Genomic DNA, 26,012 nt, shown 5'->3' with positions numbered 1-26,012 from the left:
CTATCAAATCAGGCTTAGTTCCGTACGTCGTACGGATCTGTCCGTACGTACGAATCGTATCATACGGTACCGTACAGATCCGTACGATCAGGTACGAATTTCGCCTGTTTCTGCCCGTTGGAAGTAGCCGTTTCTGCCCGCTGGAAGTAGCCGTTTTCTGCCCGTTTTTCTAGCCGTTTTCTGTCCGTTTTTTTGGTTGTTTGCCTTCATCTCTCTTGAGTCCTTCTCTAAAAGCCTCAAGGACCAAGCCTCTCCTCCATCTACTCCAAGCCTCTCCTCCACCACCCTCCATCTACTCCAAGCCTCAAGCACCAAGCCCCTACTCCAAGCCTCTCCTCCACCCTCCTCCACCCTCCTCCAAGCTCCTTCCATCCCACTTGAGCCTCTACTCCAAGTTCTCTTCCTCCAAGCTCTTCCCATACTTCATCTTCTCTACGCTCTCTCCTCTACTCCACGCTTCAGCCCTTCTCTTATCCATCATGCCTCGGGAGAAGCATGAGGCTTTTGATTTGCATTGCCTCAATGTGGAGAAGGACACCAAGAAGTCCAACTCCCATCATTGGACATGCCGATATTGCGGCAAGTCATACACTAGTGGAACAACAAGGCTTCTCCAACACCTTTCGAAGATTGGGGGACAAGTTGCCCCATGCAAGGAGATTCCGCAAAGCATTGCCGATGACATTTCGTGGAAGATGAGCGGCGGCTCAAATTCAAGTAGAGGAGCATCATCAACACGCGCACCGGAACCACCACCGGCACCACCATCGGCACATGATGAAGCGGCCACCGGCTCTTTCATCGGTGTATCCTCCACTGCCACTTCCACGGATGCACGGTCCGCCTCTGCACCGGGCAAAAGGCAAAGGGTGGTGGAGCGTGAAGGGGTGCAACCCTCTCTCCACCAAGTCACGGGTAGTGTGAGAGGTTCGGTTGCATTCCTTAAGGAGCGGCAACGCCTTGCGGAGATAGAGATTGCTTGCACCATTATTGAATGCAATCTTGCCTTCAATGTACTCCAAAAGGAGCAATGGAAGAAGATGGTGACGGCGATTGCAAATGTGGGCCCATGTGAGGGGTGGACGGGGGTCTCTTACACGGCTATGCGCACGAGGAAGATTGATGAAGAGAAGGAGAGAATTGATCGAGCCCTTGACCCAATTCGAGCCATATGGACGAAGTATGGATGTTCTATTCTCACAGATGGATAGAGTGATCAAAGGAAGCGTGGCATTATCAACATCCTTGTGTCTTGCCCGCTTGGCACATACTTCTTGCGTGCGGTTGACACCGGGAGAAGGGGGAGAAAGACTACCGGGAGTTTCATCTACTGCCATATTAGGCAAGCAATCATAGAGGTAAGCATTATTTTACTTAAGTGTGGCTGATTTTGTCATTTGTGCAAAGCCCTCAACTCATATGATTTATCTACCATGTAGGTTGGGGCTCAAAACGTGGTGCAAGTCATCACCGACAATGCATCAAATTGTCGACGCATGGGCCACTTGCTTGAGGAGGAATTCCCCACCATTGTGTGGACTCCATGTGCGAGTCATTGCATTGACTTACTCATGGAGGATGTGGCGAAGCTCTGCTGGGTGAAGAGGATTGTGCAACAAGCTACATCTATTGTCAACTTCTTCATGCTAAAGGTGAAGGTGCTTGCTATGTTTCATGAGCATAGCAAGCTTGACTTGAAGAAGCCATCAGCCACCCGCTTTGCCTACATGTGGCTGGTTTTGGAGCGTCTATACGATGTGAGGCCCGCCCTTCGCCAGACAGTTGTTTCCACCATGTGGAACGATTGGGATGAGCACGTCACTGAAGAGGCCAAAGCCATGCAACGCTTTTGCCTAGAGGAGAGATTTTGGACTAGAGTCCGAGCAATTGTCATTGCTATGACTCCATTCTATAGGCTCTTGCGGATGACAGATTGCGAGGGGTCCACCATGGGCCTTCTTGTCCACTTCTTTAGAGCTGCCCTTGTGGAGTTGGAGGCTTGCACAGACGTTACATCTGAGGAGCGAGCACAAATCATGGAGATTGCACAGAAGAGATGGAGGTGGATGCACAAACCAATCCACGGGTTTGCAGCATTGGTACATCCAGCCTACAAGTCTCCAGTAGTTTGCACCGATAGGGAGCTTCGACAAGATCGGGATGCATATATGCTTCGAGCTGTGCCAGTTGATGAGCACAATGCCTTTCTAGAGGAGTTGGGCTGCTATGTTGATCAGAGAGGTCAAACCTCCTTTTTGTCTCCCACTTGCTGGAGGAGGGAGTCACTTGTGAAGCCCCTTTTTTGGTGGGACAATTTTGGGTATGGACTAGAGCATCTCCAACCCATAGCCTTAAGGGTCCTAGCCCAGGATTGTTCTTCGGGTGCATGTGAGAGGAACTGGAGTTCCTATTCTCTCATACACACGAGGATACGCAATCGACTGAGCACACGACAGTTGGAGCGGTTGGTCTACTGCCGCACTAACTTGCGCATGATGTAGGGCATTCTTAGTATGGGTAGTCCCAAGCAAGTAAGTGACAAGTCTAGACTCTAACTTGTCATGACTCATAACTTTTAAGTTTTGTGTACACTGTACAGACTCTAACTTTTGTGCCTTAATGTGTAGGTCAATGTTGACACTTTCACCTTGACGAGTGAAAACTTCGCAAGTGTCAATCAACAACCTGATGAGGAGGAGGAGGCAATCTTCATGGAGCTCTATAGTGAGCTTGTGGCAGCAGATACTCGCAGCACCAGGAGTCAGCATGGACGGGGCCGAGCAGTTGGAGTTCATAGGCCTCCGCCTTCGACATCGGCAAAGGGTGGCCTTCGCACATATGTGAGGCGGGGATCCTCGAGCTCCAATCCCCGCCTTCATGATGATATTCCATTGCCCCCTCATGATGATACCCCACTGCCTAGAGAGCCCTTGTTTGATGATGATGGCAACCTACTTAGCGAGAATGATCCCCAGAGTGTCTCGTCCACCTTCGAAGAGTCCTCTTCAGAGAACTCTCTTGATGGACACTCTAGTAGTGATCATGTTGATGATCATGCAGATGTTGGTGATGATGTAGACTTTTGATATGTTATAGCTCTCTAGGCATTGGGCATCTATCTCCTTCTAGCCCATCAATGATGTATTGTAGTATGTAGTATCACGTGTGTACGCATGTTGGCGGTCGCCCATGCCATGAGTTTTTGGCCTATCCTTTTGTAGCAATTTTGTACTCTAATGGCATGATGACATTATGTTCATGGTTCTACTATTTTGTAACTTCTTGTCTACAATTTTTAAGTTTAGGAAGTATTTTTTTTAAAAAAACGTACTAATATCGTACCGTACCTCAAAAAATTTTAAGGTACCAATTAGTACCGTATTTTATCGTACCGTACCGTATCGTACCTTTCGTACTAACTAACCATGTATCAAATCATCAATCCTTGGCATTGGATATTGATGTTTTACAATAAGCTTATTTAAGGCTCTGTAATCGATACACATTCGATAAGAACCATCTTTCTTCTTAACTAGCAAAACCGGAGAAACGAATGGTGAGAAATTGGGACGAACAAGTCCGTCGCTAGGTACTCCTCAATCATCTTTGACAACTCGTTCTCCTTGACCAAACTCATCTAGTACGGAGTTCTATTGACCAATGGTTGCACCGGGCACAAGCTCTATTCGATGCTCCACATTTTTGCACGGAGGCAAAGAAGAGAGCAGGTCAGATTTGAAAACATCAAAAAATTATTCCGTCATAATTTTCTCTTGCAAAGATTTTGTGACATCATAAGTTGGAGTTCCACTTTCATACGTGTCTATAACACTTGAAACTTTTTAAACCCAAACTCAAAAGAGACACTTACAAGGTATTTGTCCTCCCCTCATACATAAATTGATAGACATGCGTTGCAAAGTCGATAAGAAGCTTCTTCTGTGCATGCCATTCTTTCCCTAGCACAACATCAAAACGTACTAGTCAAGTAATATCAAAGTTGAGGTCCTCAAACTAGGATTGAATGGTGAGACCAAGGCCTACAACCTATTGATCCCAAACCTCAGTTCCTTTGCCTACCATATGCTATCTCAACTATATAGTGATATGGCGAGGGTTGAGTTTTTAACTCTTCTTGACAAGTTGAGAACTAACCACATTATGACTACAGCTCGTATCGAAGAGTACCTTCATTGGTTTCCCTTCAACCGAACCCTTCATGACAATAAGTTTTGTAACTAGAAACCGGTAGCCGCGACTGGCCTCTAAAGATAAGACTCTATCTGCAGCCGTGCGTACCCGTTTCTCAATGGACACTGAGAGTATTCTAGTAGAATGCCAGAGTGTCTGCTTTGGAGTATCATCCAATACATCCTACTCAAGATCATCCTCGTAATCTGAATCTTTAGGCTTAGTGGTCATATTTGTAACTATGCGCTACTTCTTTAATGGACAATCACGCCTTTGATGCTTGCCCGTACAAGCATAGCATAAGCCTTCATTCTTTGCTTTCTCAAACTGCTCGAGAGTGAGAGAAGATCTGTGGTCATTCTTCATTGACACCTTTCTCTAAACTCCTACAAGAGACTTTGTAGACAAATGTACACTAGACATAGATGCCTTTTCTTTTTGCCCACTAGTATACCTGGAAGCTTCATAAGTAGGTCGCATAAAATGAGACTTTGAACCTTGATCCACTGCCTGACTTTGACCTTTTCGACCATCTTCATAAACTAAAGCCATTTCTATAGCTCTAGATAACGTTTGACATCGGAAGGTCATCGGTGTCAAATAGATTTTCAAAGTCAAGTTTTATTCTAATGGTACTTTGGATAAGTACAAAGCTCGCCTTACTCCTCATGTTTATGCTTTGAAAGCTAGCAAGGACTTTAATGAGACATTTGCACCTACAACTAGGTATACTACCATTCAAATTGTTTTAGCCTTGGCTGCTCATTTTGGATGGTCTGTCTTCCAAATGGATGTTAAATCTGTCTTTCTGAACGAAGATTTAGAGGAGGAGGTATATGTTGAGCAACCTCCAAAATTTGAGATTCAAGGACACACAAATAATGTTTATTTATTACAGAAGGCTCTCAAACAGGCACCCCGTGCTTGGTATCAAAAGATTGATGCCTTCTTGATTTCACTTGGCTTTGAGAGAGCTTATCCCAATTCAAACCTTTGTCTTTCTCTCTTATGGTGATATTTGTGTCATTGTGCTATGCGGATAATCTCATCCTTACAAGATCTGCTTTTTAGTTGGTCACTCATGTTCAATCTCAGCTTTCACAACAGTTTGAGATAACTAATCTTGGATTACTTATGACAGCACAATGATTGCATTTTTATTTCTCAGGAGATCTATGTGTGCAAATTGCTTTCTCTTTATGGTTTGACAGATTGTACTCCGCTCTCTTGTCCCATGGATCCTAGTTACAAGCTTTCATTCAAAGAAAGATGATTCTCCTTTGGTTGATTCTACTGAGTACCGGTAGTTGGTTCATTACTCTTACCTCAACAACACTCATCGAATATCTCTTATGTCTTGATTATTCTCCTCTGCGGCTCGACGGTCTCACTGGCAAGCTACTTTGTGGATTCTTCGATATCTTCGTGGCACATCCAAATATGGTATCACTTATTCCAGTGGTTCTGATTTGGTGGGATTCACATATGCTAGTTGGCCTTGTTGTGTTGATTCTCCGCGATCTACCTCTAGATTTTGTTTTCTGCTTGTATCTGGAATGGTTTCTTGGAAGTCTCAAAAACAAAGGACTCTTGCTACATCATCTACTGAGTCTAAGTATAAGTCCTACATTCTCTAGATGAAATATAGGTTGGGAGTAATTTGGGCTTCTGCAGAAAATTTTCTCTCTCTCTCTCTCTCTCACGCACACATGCATGCATGCATCATTATGTAGCTGCCTACTCGTGGAGATTAGAAGCAATGAGGAATTCACAATGACATCAGCGTTTGTCTGAAAGCTTGAGAAACGTACACAAGAAAAGTGGCTATCATTCAACAAAGATATAACCCAACTACAATAGGTGACATAGTAACAGAAGACTACTTGGCAAAGCTCAAGAAGACCAAATAACAAGATAAGTGGCTCCCTTCCAACTAGGAAACAAAGCATATACGATTCAATGGGTTAAGTAAGTGATAGTAAACGTAATAGCCGGTATATTAAGAAAAAAATTGTTGCCAAAGAATGAAATACAAAGGGAAGGTAAGTAGCCAAAAGCTTTGTAGATGCTTACAACAAAAAAAGGGGGGTTAAAACATGTCAAAGTTATAGAGCTCAATAAAGAAGAGAATATATCCAGCACCCTGTTCAAGCGCTCCAGGTTTGTTTTCTCCTAATCTGCGTTATATAGCCCCAAGTAAACTGCATTGTATCTTACGAAGGTGGTGCAGCAGGCAGATCCTTGACCCAGGGATCCAGAGGCTTTCCAACTGAATACACAATAAAGCCCATTTTGCGGAGATCCTCCACATTAATCACATTGCGACCATCAAAGATGAAAGCAGGCTTCTGCATACTGTCATAGATCCGCTTGTAGTCTAGCTTCTTGAATTCATCCCATTCAGTCAGAATGCAAACTCCATGTGCACCCTTGGTAGCCTCATATGCATCCGACACTACACTGACCTGCTTTGTGTCAGCAGGGCTCATTGGTTGCTGCAGGTGCTGAGGGTGATCCCAATCGAACTTGTCCATCGAAAGATCTCGCATTAACTGATCTGCAGTGACTTCAGGGTCATAAATACTGAGCTGGGCCCTATCACCCAGAAGACCGTGGCAGACATCAATGGCAGCCGTCTCTCTAGTGTCACCAGTATCCTTCTTGAAAGCAAAGCCCAATACGGCAATCTTTTTCCCAGAAACTGTATTGAACATGGAGGAGACCACCCGCTTGACAAAGCGTGCTTTCTGGTAGTCGTTTATCTGCACAACTTGCTTCCAGTAGTTTGCAACGTCAGTTAAGCCATTGCATTCACATATGTAAACAAGATTGAGGATGTCCTTTTGGAAGCAAGATCCACCGAAGCCGACACTAGCATTAAGGAAGCGGGGGCCAATTCGAGAGTCTTTCCCCACAGCATAAGCAACCTCTGACACATCGGCACCTGTAGCTTCACAAAGTGCAGACATGGCATTAACAGAGGAGATCCTTTGTGCCAAGATGGCATTAGCAGCAAGCTTGGAGAGCTCTGCAGACCACAGATTCATGGTAATAATGCGATCTTTGGGCACCCAATGAGCATACACATCCCTGAGAGCCTCCACCGCCTTCTTGCCCTCAGGAGTCTCCCGCCCACCAATGAGAACTCGGTCGGGCTTCATCAGATCTTCAATGGCAGTTCCCTCTGCAAGAAACTCAGGATTCGACAGGATCTGAAAGTTGATACCATTGCTGTTATGGTTGAGGATCTTTTCAATGGCTTCTGCAGTCTTCACGGGGACAGTTGATTTCTCCACCACAATCTTGTCAGACTTGGACACGTCCGCGATCATCCGGGCTGCACTCTCCCAGTAGGTCAGATCTGCAGCCTTTCCAGCACCAAGGCCACGGGTTTTTGTGGGGGTGTTGACAGAGACAAAGACGATCTCTGCCTCAGCCACATGCTTCTCAACATTCGAGCTGAAGAAGAGGTTCTTGCCACGGCAGGCCTTCACCACTTCGTCAAGGCCAGGCTCGAAGATGGGGAGGTGGTCGCTGTTCCAAGCATTGATGCGGGGCACGGCAATGTCCACCACAACCACTTCAATGTCCGGACACTTAAGAGCGATCATGGCCATGGTAGGGCCTCCAACATAGCCAGCGCCAATGCAGCAGATCTTCACCATGCTTAAGAAAACAAGGGCAGATCTGCAAGAAACAGAAAACCGAGAATGCAGATCAGGACCAGCGGGTGGGTAAAGCGAAGAGAAAGAGAGAGACAGCAGATCAGAAATGTCAGTGAAGGAAATGCAGAACTGCAGAAAGGAATCGCTCTCTCTCTCTCTCTCACACACACACACAACCACGCACACACAAAAGAAAGAGGAAGGAGGGGGGGGGGCGCTTACTGTATGCAGGAGAACCCTAAGGTGTGGCAGTCTGCAGAGTGCACAATGGAGAAAAAGCCTGTAGCAGCTTACACGGTAGATCTGCTGTGTAATGAAGACAAAGGAAACGTAAAGAAGACCACTGACGAGATTGTAAGCGCATCACCTTGGCAATTTATAGGAATTTGCAAGGCGCAAGAAGCCTTCTTGCGTGGTTGAAACTTGACACTGTCGTGACCCCACGCTGGGACAACGTGTGTTGAAAAGTTGATCCGACCTGGCGACTAGGCGGCTTCGACAAGCAAGAAAGGTCTCAAGCCACAGCGGTTCGTTCACGCGCTCCTAGCAGTTACATGGTCAAACTTTCGTCATCAAACAAGTTTTTTTTTTTTGACCAACAAGGAACATATGACATTATATTATATAAAGGTTTTTGAGGTTTTTAAAAAAAGGGAAAATTGCCCCTCAATATGAATACTGGGGAAGAACTTTCTTGACACCATCCAACATTTCGGAACTAAAAGTGAAGGCAGTACAAGAATCTACATCACACCAAGATGATCAGTATCGATAGATCTCTCTCTAGCAAAACATGCCTCGGCCCACGAAGCTATGATAAATAAGTAGTATCTGAAAAAGAAACTACTTTCATATTAACCACCAAAAGAACTACGATGCTAAGTAGAATCTAAAAAAAGAAATATTTTAAACCAATTGGCTACACCAACTCTATCCAACCTGTACCCATACCATTTTTTTATATTGTTAAAGAAGACAATCAAAACATACCTAGAAAAGAATGTTTCATTTACATGGCCCCCACATGTCCAAACTATATTCCCCCCTGTGTAAAAAGAAAATAGTGAACTTGATATGAATCGCACATATCCAAACTATATTCCCCCTGTGTAAAAAGAAAATAGTGAACTTGATATGAATCCTTCTCACCATCGGTTGAAGAGCAAAAGGTAATTTTGAACAAGCATTTTCTTTATATGTTCCTCCGATTACTACTATTTTTTGAATAATTGGAGGAGACATTTGTCCCAAAAAAAAATACTTGGTAGTCATTTTTTAAGATGATATGAAAATAGTAGTAATTACTACTTTTTCAAGATGATATGAAAAAAAAGTACAAAAGGCAAACAAAAGCTTAGGACTAGAGAGAGTATAACCCAACACACACACCACTTGGTGCACTTATCCTTATCCTTTCTTCATCCCATAATTGAGGGAATTAAAATCTTCATGAAACTAAGCTACATTCCCACTTGATTTATAGATGAGAAGATAGATAAGCTTGCTTTCATGCACATCTACTAGGCTGGAGGGACAAGAATAATAGTGAACATACAACTTACATGTTAACACCCTTTCAAGGTTAACACATTTTGTATATGCTTACCAGATTCTGAGGGAGAGCACGAGAACCCGCCTGCACCGCGTGGGGACTGAGAGAGATCAACTGAAGACCCATGTGTGGAGAGAGAAAGAACGTGAATGACTGCATGCAGACAAAGAGAGCAAGAGGAGAGAGAGAGAGAGAGAGAGAGAGAGGAGTAGAATTTGTTTTGTTTTATGTGGCTTAAAATTTGTATATAATTGTAAAATGAGAGAGAGAGAGAGAGAGAGAGAGAGAGAGAGAGAGGGGGGGGGGGAGGGGGGGGGACGAGACAAAGAGAGAGGGATTAAAGAAGAGAGAGAGAGAGAGAGAGAGAGAGAGAGAGAGAGAGAGAGAGAGAGAGAGAGAGAGAGAGAGAGGCAGAGAGAGTAGAATTAGTTTGAAACATGCTTCTTCTTTTGTTTTATTTGACTAGAAAAATGTGTAGAATTATAAAATATGAGAGAGAGAGAGAGAGAGAGAGAGAGAGAGAGAGAGAGAGAGAGAGAGTAGAAGTAGTTTTTAAAAGAAATGTTTTTTATTTTAAATGTGAAAAATAAAAGAGACTTTTTTAAAGGGGGAGAGAGAGAGAGAGAGAGAGCGCGAGAGAGAGAATATAATTAGTTAAAAGAAATGTTCTTTGTTTTGTTTTAAATGGGAAAATTTAAAAAGAGTCTATTTATGGGGAAGAGAGAGAGAGAGAGAGAGAGAGAGAGAGAGGGAGGGAGGGAGGGAGAGGGAATATTGAATGAGTATTTGGTTGTTTTGTATAAGAGTTGTTTAAGTTATTTTAATTTTTATGTATGTTTTAAGTTTTTTGTGTGTATTAGAATATTTCCTTTTTTATGAAACATTTGAATTTTCAGTCATCATTGGTGCTTATAAGAGTCTTTAGGAGAGTACATTTAGAAGGAGAAAGTAATATCTTATGGGAGGTGTATATTAGAACCTTTTAGCATGTAGAGCTTTTTACATGCACTTGAGAGTGTGTTTGTGTGGGTATGCTTTGTCCATGTGTATTCCCAATGTGCATATGATTAGGTGGATGTTTATAGATATGAGTTTGTATATGCTTTCAAGTGCATGTAAGACCAATATAGCAAACACATGATGTTGGTCGTGCATGATACATTACCTTATGAACACGCGCGTACACACACACACATACAAAAATTAAAAAGGATTTGTAGATTAATATTGGTATATGTAAATATTAATATTAATAGTATAGATAAATATAAATAGATACATTATTGTAACTAATACATATTACTAAATATATTAGTATATATATATTATATTTATAAATATTATATTTAGTGTGTATATAGATAAATTAATAAGGACTAATAAAAAGTTTTTAAAAATATTAATCCATTAATATTTTGCATGTTGGTAATGTTTTATTTCATATATTATCATATTTATTTTTCTTTTATTTATGTACAACCTTTCAAGTGCACATACAATAAAGATTGCTAAGGATTAAATAAAATTTTGAACATACAATTTATAATACAAGTACCTAATTGTTCGCATATGATTAGTAGTATGGATAACAAATGAAAATATTGTGAAGCATTCTTTGCAAGGTGAGGACAAAGGCCTTACTCTAGAGTGTGCATAACCTCAATAAGGTGAGGTGATCTAAGATAGGAGTAAGTCGTTTTGTTCGTAAAACAAATTTTGTTGCATATGGGCAATATAGAAGGACTTGAAAAAGTCTGTAACACCATGTGAAGAAGAGTGTCTCTCCAACTTCAAAAAAACTATTGCATTTCATGGGTGACACCAACTCCCACATGTCTAATGTGGAGCGCATGATTGGTGGCTTGTATGGTCACATCATGGTGAAAGTAGTTTTGCAAGAGAAGCTATTGCTTCTATTGTAACTAGCAATTATCATCAAATTAAGGAGATTGTGGAAGAGGTGCACCTCCATATGTTAGATTCGTGTTAAGGTTATTTGGCTTGATTAGGTCTTTTTCATGTGGATTGTAAAAAGTCTATTGATGTTATGATGGAGTAACATGACAAGTTAGATGGTCTTGTTGCCATCTTAGGTTATGAAATAACCTACCCTAGAATAGCTTTAAACAAACTTGTAGCTTATGAATCACACATTTGAAAAGCTTTGATGATTATTATGTTTTCAAAAACACATTATCTTTTTTAGCTTTGACTAACTTCTTTAAGTATTGAAGTGTTAATTAACTACTTTAAGTATTGAAGTGTTAATTAACTACTTTAAGTACAGGTGTATAGATCGATGTATACATTCACATTCATACATGTGTTCGTGTGTATGCGTGTGTGTGTATATATGTATGTATGTATGTATGTATGTATTTGTGTGTGTGTGTGTGTGTGTAAAAATACATACATACATACATACATACATACATACATACATACATATATATATATATATATATATATATATATATATAGAGAGAGAGAGAGAGAGAGAGAGAGAGAGAGATCTTATGAGATTAATGTCTTTGGGACTTAGTTGTATTTGTAAACGGAATACGAGTGAAAGAAGAAAAGATAGATGATTGGAATTGGGTAAAGCTTATTAGATTTAACACGCAAAGCACGTCGTAATATTGCTAGACAAAGAAGAATGTTAAAAAATAGGCAATTCAAAATAAAGCAATGGTGAATTTTATTAGCACATGAATTGGTCATTAGTAGCATCGAACGCAAGAATATAATGACCATGAATGCAATATCTCATGATATAATTTTGGAGAAAGAAATGTAGTAGACACATTGATTAGAAGTAGAAAGGTTCAGTTCGATACAACAAGGACTTCTAGCCGCATTCAGCTGCTAGAAGAAATGTAGTAGACACATTGATTAGAAGTAGAAAGGTTTAGTTCGATACAACAAGGACTTCTAGCCGCATTCAGCTGTCAAAGAGAGAATGCATTCTTTGCATCAAAGTAGAGTTATATGTCTCTCTATTCTTCAATAATTTCCCTTAAGAGAGGATGTAGGGCACCTAGCTATGTACCATTGGTGCTTAGTATTCATGTTGTTCACTTAGCACCGGCATCTTTTAATCATTTTTATAGTTTTTGCCATGCTTAATTGTGGAAACAAGAGACAAAAACAACTACGCATCAAGTGGTAGAAAAGCATTTGATTGCTATAAAAAGTCGGGCATGTATCGTTGTTGCCATTACATGAACCACCCGATATTGTAAAATTTATATTGCATGGCAATGATGCCAGAAGCAACTATTTAGAAAGAACATACGAGCTAATAATAGCGGGTGCTCATATTGATGAAATGTTTTTGGCAACGGAGGTATATATAACTTTCGAGTTCATGCCATGTGAATATCATGGTGTTGGAACTTTACTGCCTAATGGGGCACGAGAAGAAGGCCCATGTTTTGCACAATTATAAATTGTATGACATAGAGCATGAACTACAAAATAGTTTGAATGCCATGTCTAGTTTGGATCGTGGTATTTTAGGATTGTTATAGAAAATGATGCATGCATGCAATCCATATGCCCATGCATTGCCAACGTTGGTGGGGGAAGTATGAGAAGCAATTTGCATATAGACTTTGAAGATATAATTTGCGAGAGCAGCCGCTCTACCTCTAGATTTCTACCTCTAGATAGTACTTCGTGCCCACACAGCTAGTGAGGTTGCTACAATCATGCTAGGGGATGACTTCAATGTTGAGACATCCAAATCTTAATTGCGATGGTTTTGTGGCAATATTATTGATGATATCACATGCCACTCCTATACGTTCTTCTATGATTCACATGTATATGTTCTTCTATTTCTACAAGTGCAGGTTTTTGATGTACAAAAAGGGAGCAAAAAGGGAAAATCGTCCTTGAATAAATGTCTATTACTGGAGAAGAACTTTCTTGACACCATCCAACATTTCATAACTAAAAGTGAAGGTAATACAAGAATCTACATCGCACCAAGATGATCAGTATCGATAGATCTCTCTCGAGCAAAACATGCCTCATCCCAAAAGAAGCTATGATAATAAGTAGTATCTAAAAAAGAAACTACTTTTATATTATTAACGAAGACACTCAATGTATCACAAAAAAGAACTATGATGCTAAGTAGAATCTAAAAAAAGGAATATTTTAATATTTCTTTTTTTCCTAGCAATGGTTGCTTAATTTATATTGCTTTATTGGTTAGGGTTCTCTCTTCTTGAGAACCAAATGGCTACACCAACTAGATCCAACGTGTATGCATGCCATTTTCTTATATTGTTAAAGAAGACAATCAAAACATACGTAAAAAAGAATGTTTCATTTACATGGGCATTGGGGAGGTCCCCACATGTCCAAACTATATTCCCCTTGTGTACAATCGAAAAAAAGAAAATAGTGAACCTGATATGAATCCTTCTCACCATCGGTTGAAGAGCAAAAGGTGATTTTGAATAAGCATTTTCTTTATAATTTCATCCACTTACTACTATTTTTTGAATAATTGGAGGAGGCATTTGTCCTCCTCCTCTCAATATGATATGAAAAAAAATACCAAAGGCAAACAAAAGCTTAGGATGGCATTCCCAACTAGAGAGTATAACCCAACACACACACCACGTAGTGCACTTCTTCTCATCCTTTCTTCATAACAGTAAAAAATAAGGGGAAAAAATCATTAATATACAACACTATAACTAATTCAAATCCTTCTTTTCAAAGGAATCCATCCCGTAATTGAGGGAATTAAAATCTTCATGAAACTAAGCTACATTCCTCATACCCATCCACTTGATTTATGGATGAGAAGATAGATAAGCTTGCTTTCATGCACATCTACTAGGCTGGAGGGACAAGAATAATAGTGAACATACAACTTACCTATCAACTCCCTTTTGGGGCAACACATTTTGTATATGCCTACCATATTATGAGGGAGAGCATGCCCCGAGGTCACCCTCAAAGAGAGAACCCGCCTGCACCATGTGAAGGCTGAGAGAGATCAATTGAAGACCCATGTGTGGAGAGAGAGAACGTAAATAATTGCATGTAGACAAAGAGAGAGAGAGAGAGAGAGAGAGAGAGAGAGAGAGAGAGAGAGAGAGAGAGAGAGAGACGACAAGACTGCTTAATGTCGATTTTTTTTTAATCTAGAGAGACCAATCGATGGAGAGACTTGAACCCAGGTGGGTTCAAGTCATCCCAAGGGCAATTACACTAGCCAATCTACCACACAGAGATGTGGGAAATGAGAGAAGGGAGAGAAAGATAGAGGAGTAGAATTTGTTTTTTAATGTTTTTTGTTTTATTTTATGTGGCTTAAAATTTGTATATAATTGTAAAACAATGCGCTTGAGAGTGTGTTTGTGTGGGTATGCTTATCCATGTGTATTCGCAATGTGCATACAATTAGGTGGATGTTTATGGATATGAGTTTGTATATGCTTTCAAGTGCATGTAAGACCAATATAGCAAACACATGATGTTGGTCGCACATGATACATTACCTTATGAAGACACGCGTACACATGATACATTACCTTATGAACACGCGCGTACACACACACACACACACACAAAAAAGGATTTATAGATTAATATTAGTATATGTAAATATTAATATTAATAGTATAGATAAATATAAATAGATACATTGTAACTAATACATATTACTAAATATATTAGTATAGATATATTAATTTATAAATATTATATTTAGTGTGTATATAGATACATTAATAAGGACTAATATAGGTTTTTAGAATTAATAGAGATTAATATTTAGTACATGTAAATATTAATTTTAATAGCATACATAAATATTAATACAGATAGTACAAAAATTAATAAGGACTAATAAAAAGTTTTTAAAAATATTGATACATTGATATTTTACATGTTAATAAAGTTTTATTTCATATATTATCATATTTATTTTTTCTTTTATTTATGTACAACCTTTCAAGTGCACATAAAATAAAGATTGCTAAGGATTAAATAAAATTTTGAACATACATACTTAATTGTTCGCATATTGTGAAGCATTAGTGGCAAGGGGCCTTACTCTAGAGTGTGCAAAACCTTAACAAGGTGAGGTGATCTAAGATAGGCATTTTGCTCGCAACGAATTTTGTTGCATATGGGCAATATAGAAGGACTTGAAAAGGTCTACAACGCCATGTGAAGAAGAGTGTCTCTCCAACTTCAAAAAAACTACTGCATTTCATTGGTGACACCAACTCCCATATGTCTAATGTGGACAGTATGATTGGTGGCTTGTGTGGTCACATCATGGTGAAAGTAGTTTGTGAGAGAAGGTATTGCTTCTATTGTAACTAGCAATTATCATCAAATTAAGGAGATTGTGGAAGCGGTGCACCTCCGTATGTTAGATTCGTTTTAAAGTTTTTTGGATTGACTAGGTCTTTGTGATGTGGATTATAAAAAATGCTATTGATGTTATGAAGGAGCAACATGACACATTAGATGGTCATGTTGCAATCTTAGGTTATGAAATAACCAACCTTAGAATAGCTTTGAACAGCTTATGAATTGCACATTTGAAAAGCTTTGATCATCATTATGTATTCAAAAACATATTATCTTTTTTTAGCTTTAATTAACTTATTTAAGTATTTAAGTGTTAATAAACTACATTAAGTACACGTGTATAGATAGATGCATACATTCACATTCGTACATGTGTGTGTGTGTGCGCGCGCGCGCTCACGTGTATGTGTGTGTATAAAAATACATACATACATATATATATGTGTGTGTGTGTGTCTATAAAAATACACACACACACACACACACACACACACATATAGAGAGAGAGATCTTATGAGATTAATGTCTTTGGGACTTAGTTGTATTTGTAAACAGAATATGGTTGAAAGAAGAAAAGATAGATGATTGGAATGGGGTAGTGTTTCGTATTTGCCACATCTTGGTCGGAGGAGATTATTGGATTTAACACACAAACGTCGTAATATTGCTAGACAAAGAAGAATGCTTTAAAAATAGGCAATTCAAAATAAATCAAGGGTGGATTTTATTTGCACATGAATTGGTCATTAGCAGCATCGAACACGAGAATGTAATGACCATGCATGCAATATCTCGTGATATACTTTTAGAGAAAGAAATGTAGTAGACACACTGATTGGAAGTAGAAAGGTTCAGTTCGATGCAACAAGGGCTTCGCATTCAGCTGCAAAAGAGAGAATGCATTCAGGGTTGCGAGTGACAATTAGAGGGCTATGTCTGTCTATTCTTCATTAATTTTCCTTAAGAGATGATGTAGGGCACCTAGCTATGTACCATTGCTGTTTAGTATTCCTGTTGTTCACTCATCACTGGCATCTTTTAATCATTTTTATAGTATTCATGTTGTTCACTCATCGTTGGCATCTTTTAATCATTTTTATAGTATTCCTGTTGTTCACTTATCACTGGCATCTTTTAATCATTTTTATAGTTTTTGCAAAAACAAGAGACAAAAACAACTATGCATCACGTTGTAGAAAAGCATTGGATTGCTGTAAAAAGTCGGGCATGTATTGTTGTTGACATTAGATGAACGACCCGATATTTTAAAATTTATATTGCATGGCAATGATGCCAGAAGCAAACTATTTAGAAAGAACATATGAGCTAATAATAGAGCTCTAGTTTTTGTATCATTGGATGCTCATATTAATGAAATGTTTTTTTGGCAATGGAGGTATATATAACTTTTGAGTTCATGCCAGTGTGAATATCATGGTGTTGGAACTTTACTGCCTAATGGGGAACGAGAAGAGGGCCCATGTTTTTCACAACTATATATTTGTTAACCTATGAGACGGACATTGAGATGTAGTATGTTTTACGTCATGTAATTAGTTTAACTATTCTGAGTCATGGGCCGGGCTTGTCGGCACCATATGCAAAGGATAAAGGGATTGGGTGATCGCCGATGAGAGGCACACCTTGAATATCAGTAGGATAAGGGTTAGGATCAGCCGGCCATGTATGGGCGTCCATGTGTGAACAGCACTGTGTAGTGGCACGGCGGCGGTGGCGAGGCGATAGAGTGGCGACGGCGGCTCCTCCTTCACTGCTGCGACGCGGGAATCCTTCACGGCGGCGGTTAGAGCGGTGAGTGACACACCTTTGCATTCTGTTTGAGCTTGCTTTCCTGGTTGTATGCTTGTAGCCATTCGTGGCTCGTATACGGTGTTCGGCAAGTCCCCAGCTACGACCTGTGCGGCAAAAGCGCACATTTTTTGCGCCGCTACCGGGGAGTTGCCCTGCACACCAAGCTCTAGTTTGCAGCTCGGGCTGCTGCGTGAAGTGAAATTTACACTGTAGGAAAGGCGACTGTGTGTTTGTTGTTGAGGTTTTTCCGTGTTTTGCAATTTGTTTCTGCAATCTGTCTTCTGTAATTCTGTTTCTTTTGTTATTTTTCCGCTCCGCGTGCGTTCTGTTCTCTAGTTTTCTGCGTGTGAGGGGGGATTTCTGAATCCCCAGGCCTGCGCTGTGTGCGAACTGCGCCGCGGCCAAGGCTGAACCCTAGAAAGAAACCCTAGAAAACTTATCCCCCAAAAAAATAAAAAATAATAAAAATTAATTTTTTAAAAAGAAAAAAACCAAACGTGTGAAGAGGAAAGATTTTTTATTTAGAGAAAAAAATTTTGAAAAGAAAAACCCCCAATTGACCCGACCCCGGCCTCGGTCTCGGTCTATTGATATATACATATAGGAGAGTGAGCCTCCATAGCTTTCTTTCAAGTGAGAGCTTATGGGAAGTTGTGCCCTATATGTAGCCCACCCCCCAAGGAGTGAAGTGAGCATGTGGGATAAAGCCTTCACCCTTTCCTCCACAAGCCAATAGGCCTGCACCCCTTCCCCCACAAGGAAACAGACTATTTTGAGGACCACAGGAGCTCTGGATAGGCAAACACGGTGCTGTAAAGCACGTTAGGACTCTTTAAACGATACGCTCGTTTCGAGCTATCACACGCCCTAGTCTAGGTTCGACCATGAGTAAGGGGGTAAAAAACGAGTTAAAAACAATATAAAAACATGTAAAAACAGGGTGCGAAACACCTAAGAAACCACTTGTGTGGACTTCAAAGGTAGTCACCAACGCCCGTAGAGTACCCACGTCACATGCATCTACGCTCTGGTCGGGTACTAGAGCCTGAGCCACTAGAAAGCGTTTCAGTTTACGCAGGCTCACACCATCCCTCCACGTTGGCATTTTGGCCTTCAGCTCGAACCCAAGGGAGTGCAACCCAAGATCCACGAATAGTGGATAGTGACTCGTCCTCTGACTCAGAAGCCATGGAAGGGCACCCTACTAAGAACCCTGAGGAGACAAGCCAAAACATGCCAGTTTGGGCCCCACAACCCGGATCTAGCATGTTTAGTCGTCTAATAGAGACCTTTAGTAGAGCTACACGCTCTGAACATGCGACAAGCGACGTAAATGAAGAAGGAGGGGTAGTGGATTCGCCATTCACATCTCATGTAGACCCTACCCTCCCAAAGAGTGTCCATGTGGATATTCTACCCACTTCGTTTAATGACGGCCCTACTGAGCTACCACCTTTCGACGCGCCTCCTAAAGTAGAGGTCCCTAGAAGCCAATCCATAAGAAGTGACATTGCGTCCACTTCAAGAGAACCGTTTGGCACACCAAGTCCTGATGGGATATTTCTCAATGAAAATTGGGAATATGATCTACACACAGAGACTCTAACTGACCTATACACGGGCTACACATACCATGTAGGTTGGTTAGAATCTACATCTAGCGCCACTAATCTAGAGGAGCAACAGCAAATGATATGTGAGATCATTCATAGAATTATCCAAATTGAGAGGCAAAATAGGGGAGTGAACTTAGGTTCCACTGGCCCTATGAGATTTTTGGATACAGGCAAGGCCAAACAACCAACCCTATCACAATTGGAGACTCCCTTGGTGAGTCCCATAGACCCTTCATATGTTGTTTCGCCCTGGAGTCTCAATGCAGGTTGAGCCCACGAGCAGTAACTTTAGCTTTCCAACCTTGGCTCAACTTTCCATTAAGGAATCCACAATGCCTACCCCAATGATGAGCATAACAAAAAGTGCACCTGTTACCGCTGTAGTTAGTACGACGGCGCTACCTAGTGGAACAGTACATACAACAGTGCGTGCCAGTGCCTATCGACCATATGTACCTATCGCTACTCATGTTCATGCAGCTCCTACGCCTCTTAGTATGCCAATGGCGTATGCTCCACGACTGCCTTATCACAACCCTTATCCAAGAGGAGCTAGGCCTAGTCACATCATATCCTACGTCATTTGCCAACATACCCAGACCAATGCCAACTCCTATCAACCAGGCTATCCCAGAAGTGCCTCCACCAACTATGCCTGCTCACCTAGGTGATCTCGCAGCGTTTGCTCAGACGATCGGACGATCTATTGCGGAAAACATGCGGGGCATGCCTGAGAGAGAACCTAGAAGCAAGGCAGTACAAGTGGCTAAGCTCACTCAGAACTTCAGTGGTAACAAGGATGTTAGGAAGCACATTGAAGTCTTCGAACACGTGTGTGATTCCTTGGAAGAGCACAATGAGCTGCATAAGTGTAAAGCCTTAGGCTTAACCTTGAGTGGGAAGGCCGGAGATTGGTATCGAACCTTAAGGGTTGAAGAGCACACTCACTACCCCACTCTCAAAAGATTGTTCTTGAAAGAATACATACGTGCGGGTGTGCTTTGGGGAGTAGCATCTCAACTCCAAAAAGCTGAACGCGAGGAAGGGGAGTCAGTGAGAGACTTTATAAGTCGATTGAAGCATCTAAATTCTCGCTGCACTCCCGATGAGCGCTTCAATAATAACCAACTGCTCGATAGATTTATCCAAGGATTGCGCCACGAGGACATATACAATGGCCTAGTCATTATTAGAGGTCTTACAACATGGGAAGCAGTCACTGCCAATGCAATCCAGTTAGAAGACAACTTGATGATTGCAGGTAAAAAGTTGTCTTTGGAGACAAAATCCGTTAGTTCGCAAGTATCTGGGCACGAGACAATGATGGTGAAACCTATCGCCAAGGAGCCCAAGATATCTGAAATGTCTATGACCGACCTTACTAAGGCTCTCCAAGAATACTTTAGGGGTAATCGAGCTTCCCAGGATAGCCATATGTACCCAAGGAGAGAGCAGCAATGGTGTTCGGTTTGCTTAGGACCACATAGCATGAGTGAATGTCCCACATTCAGAGTCAAATTCAATGGGAATTGCAATGCATGTGGTAAGTATGGCCATCAATCTAAAGATTGCCTAGTACTTAAGCGAATGTTGGCAAATCAGGCACCACTAGCCTGGTCAAACACACCTCAAGTACCCGCGCTAATGCCTGCACAACCTGTTGAGCAACCATCACAGCACATAGTTCCAAGGAACCCGAATGTAGTTCAGTCTGTGCCGTTACCACCGCTAGTGCTAGGACCACAACCTCCACATCCAAGGATTACCCCTATAAACCAGATGGGTTGTAAGTCACATAGTGCGTGTGGGGATTATGAAGAGGAGATAGACCCCACTGCTCCATATGGGATTGATACGTTTGAAATGATTCCCCAGTACTACATGGAGGATCAATTCGGGCAAGTCAAGCCTGTATATCAAGCGGCTGCTCTCGCCACAAGAGGGCAAAACCTTAATACCTTGGCGACGAGGAGACCACCTCTTCAATGCTACGAGTGTGGTGGACCGCATCGTGTAGCGGAGTGCCCTAATAGGTTACAGAAGATCGCTACTCAGATGTAACCAAATCAAGGGAGCACATCGGGAATGCCGGTACTTACATGTAATCGTTGTGGCATAGATCATTTGATTACTCAATGTCTACATAATCCTAATGCACCCAAGATTACGCCATTGAATTTGGTTGAGGTCACCAACCAGGCATGAGGAACCACACCCGTTGTACCCGCGAATGTAGTTACACGATCGATGCTTCAAAATCAAAACTACATTCTTGAAGAGAGGGATACTGCATCAATTGCTCGAGCAAAGAAAAAGAAAACGCGGCGGAAGAGATCGCTTAATGCCACGAGCTCCAAGCCTAGTTCAAAGACTAACATAGGGACAGGAGACGACCCCGTGTATATGAATGATCCTGACGATGATTCCGATTCAATAGAAACCATGGGGACCAAAGCCACTACCTTAGGAGGACCCCACTCGGGAGCTCAATGAGGGAGAATCAAGCGAGTACATAAATAAGGGGAAACAGAAGGAAACTTCCTCGGCCCCACAACCAAGTCAGTTAATGCCCTCTCGACCACCCAAACTGACTGAGACTCCCCAAGACAAGCCACGTGGGCCAAAGACCCTCAAGAAAAAGATTGGAACTTACCCAAACCCAGTTGAGGAGATTGAACAAGTGCAACACTTAAGGGGTTTGGTGGAAGAAACACAAAGAGAATTGGAGCTAGCAGACCCTAGAAGAATCAAAATTCCAAACACAGTGTTTCCTACACAAGTTCAGCCTCACAGGAGCCATAAACCGTTAGCTATACCTAGTATCATTCGGGAAGAAAGTGAGGATAGGACATCAGGAAGTGGGCAAACACCCTTCTTGCTAGAAAGAATGTTTAGTGAAGGAATGCCTGACCCCATCGAAGAGGGAGTAATTCCATCTTCACCAATCCCTAGTCAAGGGGTGATATCTCGAAAAGCACCGTTGAATGTGTCCAAGCTAATGGATTTCATGTCCTCTGAGATCAGAACCACGATCATGTCCAAATTATACGGAGATCCTGAGCTATTCTTAGCTCTTCGGGCATTTCTCAATGGAGAACTAAAGGCGGGGCTACCACAATTTGCAAATATGGATAGACCCGACATGCTTCAAGATGAAGGGGAACATTGGGATCTACAACCCAACCCAGATGAAGACTCGGTCGTTGAAATACCTGTTAACAAGTTGGGACAGTACTTTGAAGGTGACGAATCTAATGCAACCCTCCCCATTACTACCAAGGGATTAACTCTAAAGGGAATCCTTGATGGTGGTGCTGGAGTGAGCATTGTGACTAAAAATTGTTGGGAATCTATGGGGAGACCTCACCTCGAAGTCACAAACATAGTGGTTAAGATGGCAAATGGAACTAAACCTATTGGAATGTTAAGGGACCTTAAGATCAAGGTTCTGGGATACAAGGTAAAACATACCTTCATTGTAATGGATTTCTCCAAGCATCTTATGTCATATCAAATGATCTTAGGACGTCCTTTCATGAGGGAAGCACAAATGGTACATGATTGGTCGAAAAACCATGTCTACCTACAATTCCAGGACTCTGTCATTCAAGTTGATCTTGAGAATGGTCGTGCGCATCCTTTAGGAAGCAAGGTTATCATCGATAACGATCGGATACCACCGTTCACTCCGCCCCATTAAGGTATTGCTATACATGCCAAAAAGAGACTAATGATGGGAAAGATTCTCCTTATATTAATGGATGTCCTACCGGGTATGACTGAGTCGGATAACGTGGATTGGGTACACCTAGCGGCAACCATAGACACATGGGGGAATAGAGGCACAAGCTGGGTAACACCTGAGGGGCAAGATATGCCACCGTTAGTGCCAATAAACATGATAGATGTTATGCACTTGACTCCTGATGGCGAGAAAGTGGCAAACTCCCTTGACAATGACAGTAGCGAAGACTCTGACCAATGCAACTCTGAGTCATCTGAATCTCAAGAAGAAGCTGACTCTGAGCCTGATGGGAGGGATGAATCAAATATTCACCCAAATGGGGAAGCAAGGTGCCCAAGGCCTAGGACGGTGACCTCCTGCAGTTCATCCGAAAGTAAGGGGGACACAAGTGAAGATCGACCAAGTGAGTCCGAATCTGATAGAAACAAAAATCAAAAACTTGGTAAGAAGAAAATGAGACATAAGCGCCAACGCTATCGAGCTAATGTACGAACTGCAATAAACAAAGAGAGATCCACTGCAGAATGGCTTAGTTATGTAGGAGCAATTGACGCTCATCGAAAGATAGCGGATAATTGGGGACAATACCTCCAAAGTGTCATGTGGTGTATTCCGCAACCTCATGACGTCACCCAATTAGAAATCGAAGAGAAACCAAAACTAAGTCGTACTGCCAGAAGGCGGCAAAACCAAGAGTTAGCTCAGGAACAAAAGGAGGCGGAATTGAAAGAAAAAAGCCTGGCACAACAAGAACCAGTAGACGTACACCCCGCACCCGAGCATTTCAAATCATTTACCACACAGGGGAACGTAAAGTGGTCTACACAAAAGCCCAACGAACGCTACCAATGGGAGTAGCGGTGTCTACGATGGCCCTGCGGTAGTTAAGGAGATAGACTTAGCAGATCCGGGTGGGGAGTCTAAACCAGTTTTTATTGCTCAAGACCTCACCAAGGCGGAAGAAGCTGCACTTACGAAGCTTCTTAAGGAATTCAAGGACATATTTGCCTGGACATATCATGATATGAAGGGTGTTCCACCCTCTGTGGTGCAACACACGATTCCAATGATTAGCACTGCTAAACCAGTCCAGCAACATCCCTACCCAATGAATCCTAAGTACGCAAAGATTGTATAAGAGGAAATTGAAAAGCTTGTAAAATGTGGATTCATATACCCTATTGAGTACTCAGAATGGGTTTCTCCGATAGTCATCGTACCAAAGAAGAATGGGAAACTCAGAGTGTGCGTTGATCTCAAAAAGGTTAATGCAACCACCAGAAGAGATCATTACCCCTTGCCATATTCTCAACATGTGCTTGAAAGAGTGGCAGGCAAGGAGGCATATAGCTTTTTAGATGGGTACTCGGGTTACAATCAGATCACAATTGTAGTCGAGGACCAAGCTAAAACAGCATTTATCACAGAGTTTGGAGTGTTTGCCTTTCGCGTCATGGCTTTTGGCTTGATCAATGCACCTGCGGACATTTTAAACTTATATGGTTCTAAGGCCGAAGCCTTAGATGTGAATATTCTATACTTGTATGGTTGCCTATAAATTGAGCACTAAACCAATTCTCTACTTGGGTATAGAGATGTTGATTCATCAGACCCTCCTTGGTCTGAGTTAGCCTTAATTTGTCAGCAATGCGGTGCTTAGCTCCTCGAGAGTCAGATTCTTAATTTATTTTCTAGCTTTCTCTGAGCTCTTATGCCATCTCGAAGCCTGCGAAGAAGCAACCAAGGTTGTGGTAGACAAATCCTCTAGTTGGGGCAATTCCAACATTTTGGCCTTAAAATTGAATGCAAATTTATAACATCTATCGTCAAGTGATGTCAACTTGGCAATTAATAGGTAATCATGCATCTTAGAATCTTGTACCCCTCTTTGGAAGCAATGGGATAACTACTCATTAGGAATTACTATTTCTCTAGGTTTACACGTAGAATTGAGATTCTTTATTCAAGAGACATAATCCCTCATCATGTTCTTTCTATTTTTTGTTTTATAATTGAGCCACTAGACTCCATTTGTCCCACTTCATGCAAAATTTGTGAAGTTAGCTGTACACTTAGGCTTAAGAGATCGATACCATTGGTATGCTTTTCCATCCAAAGTTAAGGAAAAGGCATGTTTTTTTGCTTGATCGCTCAAAGTTAAGGAAAAGGCATGTATTTTTGTTCGATCGCTCAAAGGTCCATAGGTTTCACACACACTAATTTAAAAATTTATATGTATTGAATGGTATCACCATCACTTGTAAGCTTTTGCATGAGATTTGCCACATTTTATGGCTTGGCTTTTCGGTTTCTTGATGGTTGAAGAGCTATACCCAAATCCCTAGCAGCCCTCTACCTACCTCATGGGTGTGTCTCATGAGGTAACAATACAGGGTTTACAACAATGGCGTAAGGATATGGCCAACTCCCTTCATGTTTACAATAGAAGGCTCTATATCATATCATAGTCATGTAAAATTACGTTTCTCACGTGGTCCTCCACAAATGATGGGTCTGTAAGCAAAGCATCAAATTTGGCCCTCGTTCTCTCGTAACTTGTCTAAGGCTTCACCCCTTAGGGTTGTTATAGTTTTATGGGTGACCATGTCTAGATCCTCTCAAGGGTTCACCCCTTAGGGTTGTTATAGTTTTATGGGTGACCATGTCTAGATCCTCTCAAGGATAGGCTCCAACTTTGGCCCTGGTTCTCTTGTGGCTTGTTTGAGGCTTCATCCCTTAGGGTTGTTATAATTGTATGGGTGAGCATGTCTAGATCCTCTAAAGGATCTTTGAGGATAGGCTCCAAGTGTGGCAATCCCTTCCTCCATAGCCTGGGATAAGGCTTGCACATCAAGCCACTGACAAGTTGTTTAACCTCTTTCTAAACTAGATATCCTATTTTGTAGTATCACCTGGCTATACCATGGACCCACCTACTTTTGTAGTATCAACCAGCTATACCATGGACCCACCTACATCTTCTTCCCACAATGCCATGTAGGGACTCAAGAGCATGCTAGCACGAGCTTCACATTCTTAGATCCTAGGGCTGTCTATTATGGATCAAAAGATACATATTTCATGGT

At 41.6% G+C, this 26,012-nt stretch overlaps 1 protein-coding gene across 1 annotated transcript; it reads right to left on the bottom strand.

Moving 5' to 3' along the window:
* Positions 1-6,175: 6,175 nt before the first annotated feature.
* On the bottom strand, positions 6,176-8,217 carry LOC147632929 (UDP-glucose 6-dehydrogenase 5-like). The gene is made up of 2 exons (XM_086805921.1): positions 8,079-8,217; positions 6,176-7,878 (listed from the first exon to the last, which is right to left on the bottom strand). The coding sequence occupies exon 2, from the start codon at positions 7,854-7,856 to the stop codon at positions 6,405-6,407; it is 1,452 nt and encodes a 483-aa protein (XP_086662047.1). The 5' UTR covers positions 7,857-7,878; positions 8,079-8,217; the 3' UTR covers positions 6,176-6,404.
* Between the last annotated feature and the right edge of the window lie 17,795 nt (positions 8,218-26,012).

Source organism: Cibotium barometz, chromosome 12, assembly GCF_041138505.1.
Source record: "Cibotium barometz isolate CiBa-2024 chromosome 12, ASM4113850v1, whole genome shotgun sequence".
Classification (NCBI taxonomy): domain Eukaryota; kingdom Viridiplantae; phylum Streptophyta; class Polypodiopsida; order Cyatheales; family Cibotiaceae; genus Cibotium; species Cibotium barometz.
This window is presented reverse-complemented; position numbering and strand designations above follow the sequence as displayed.

Excerpts from the sequence above, each read along its gene's own strand:
- LOC147632929 (XM_086805921.1), bottom strand. The coding sequence starts at position 7,856 with ATGGTGAAGATCTGCTGCATTGGCGCTGGCTATGTTGGAGGCCCTACC.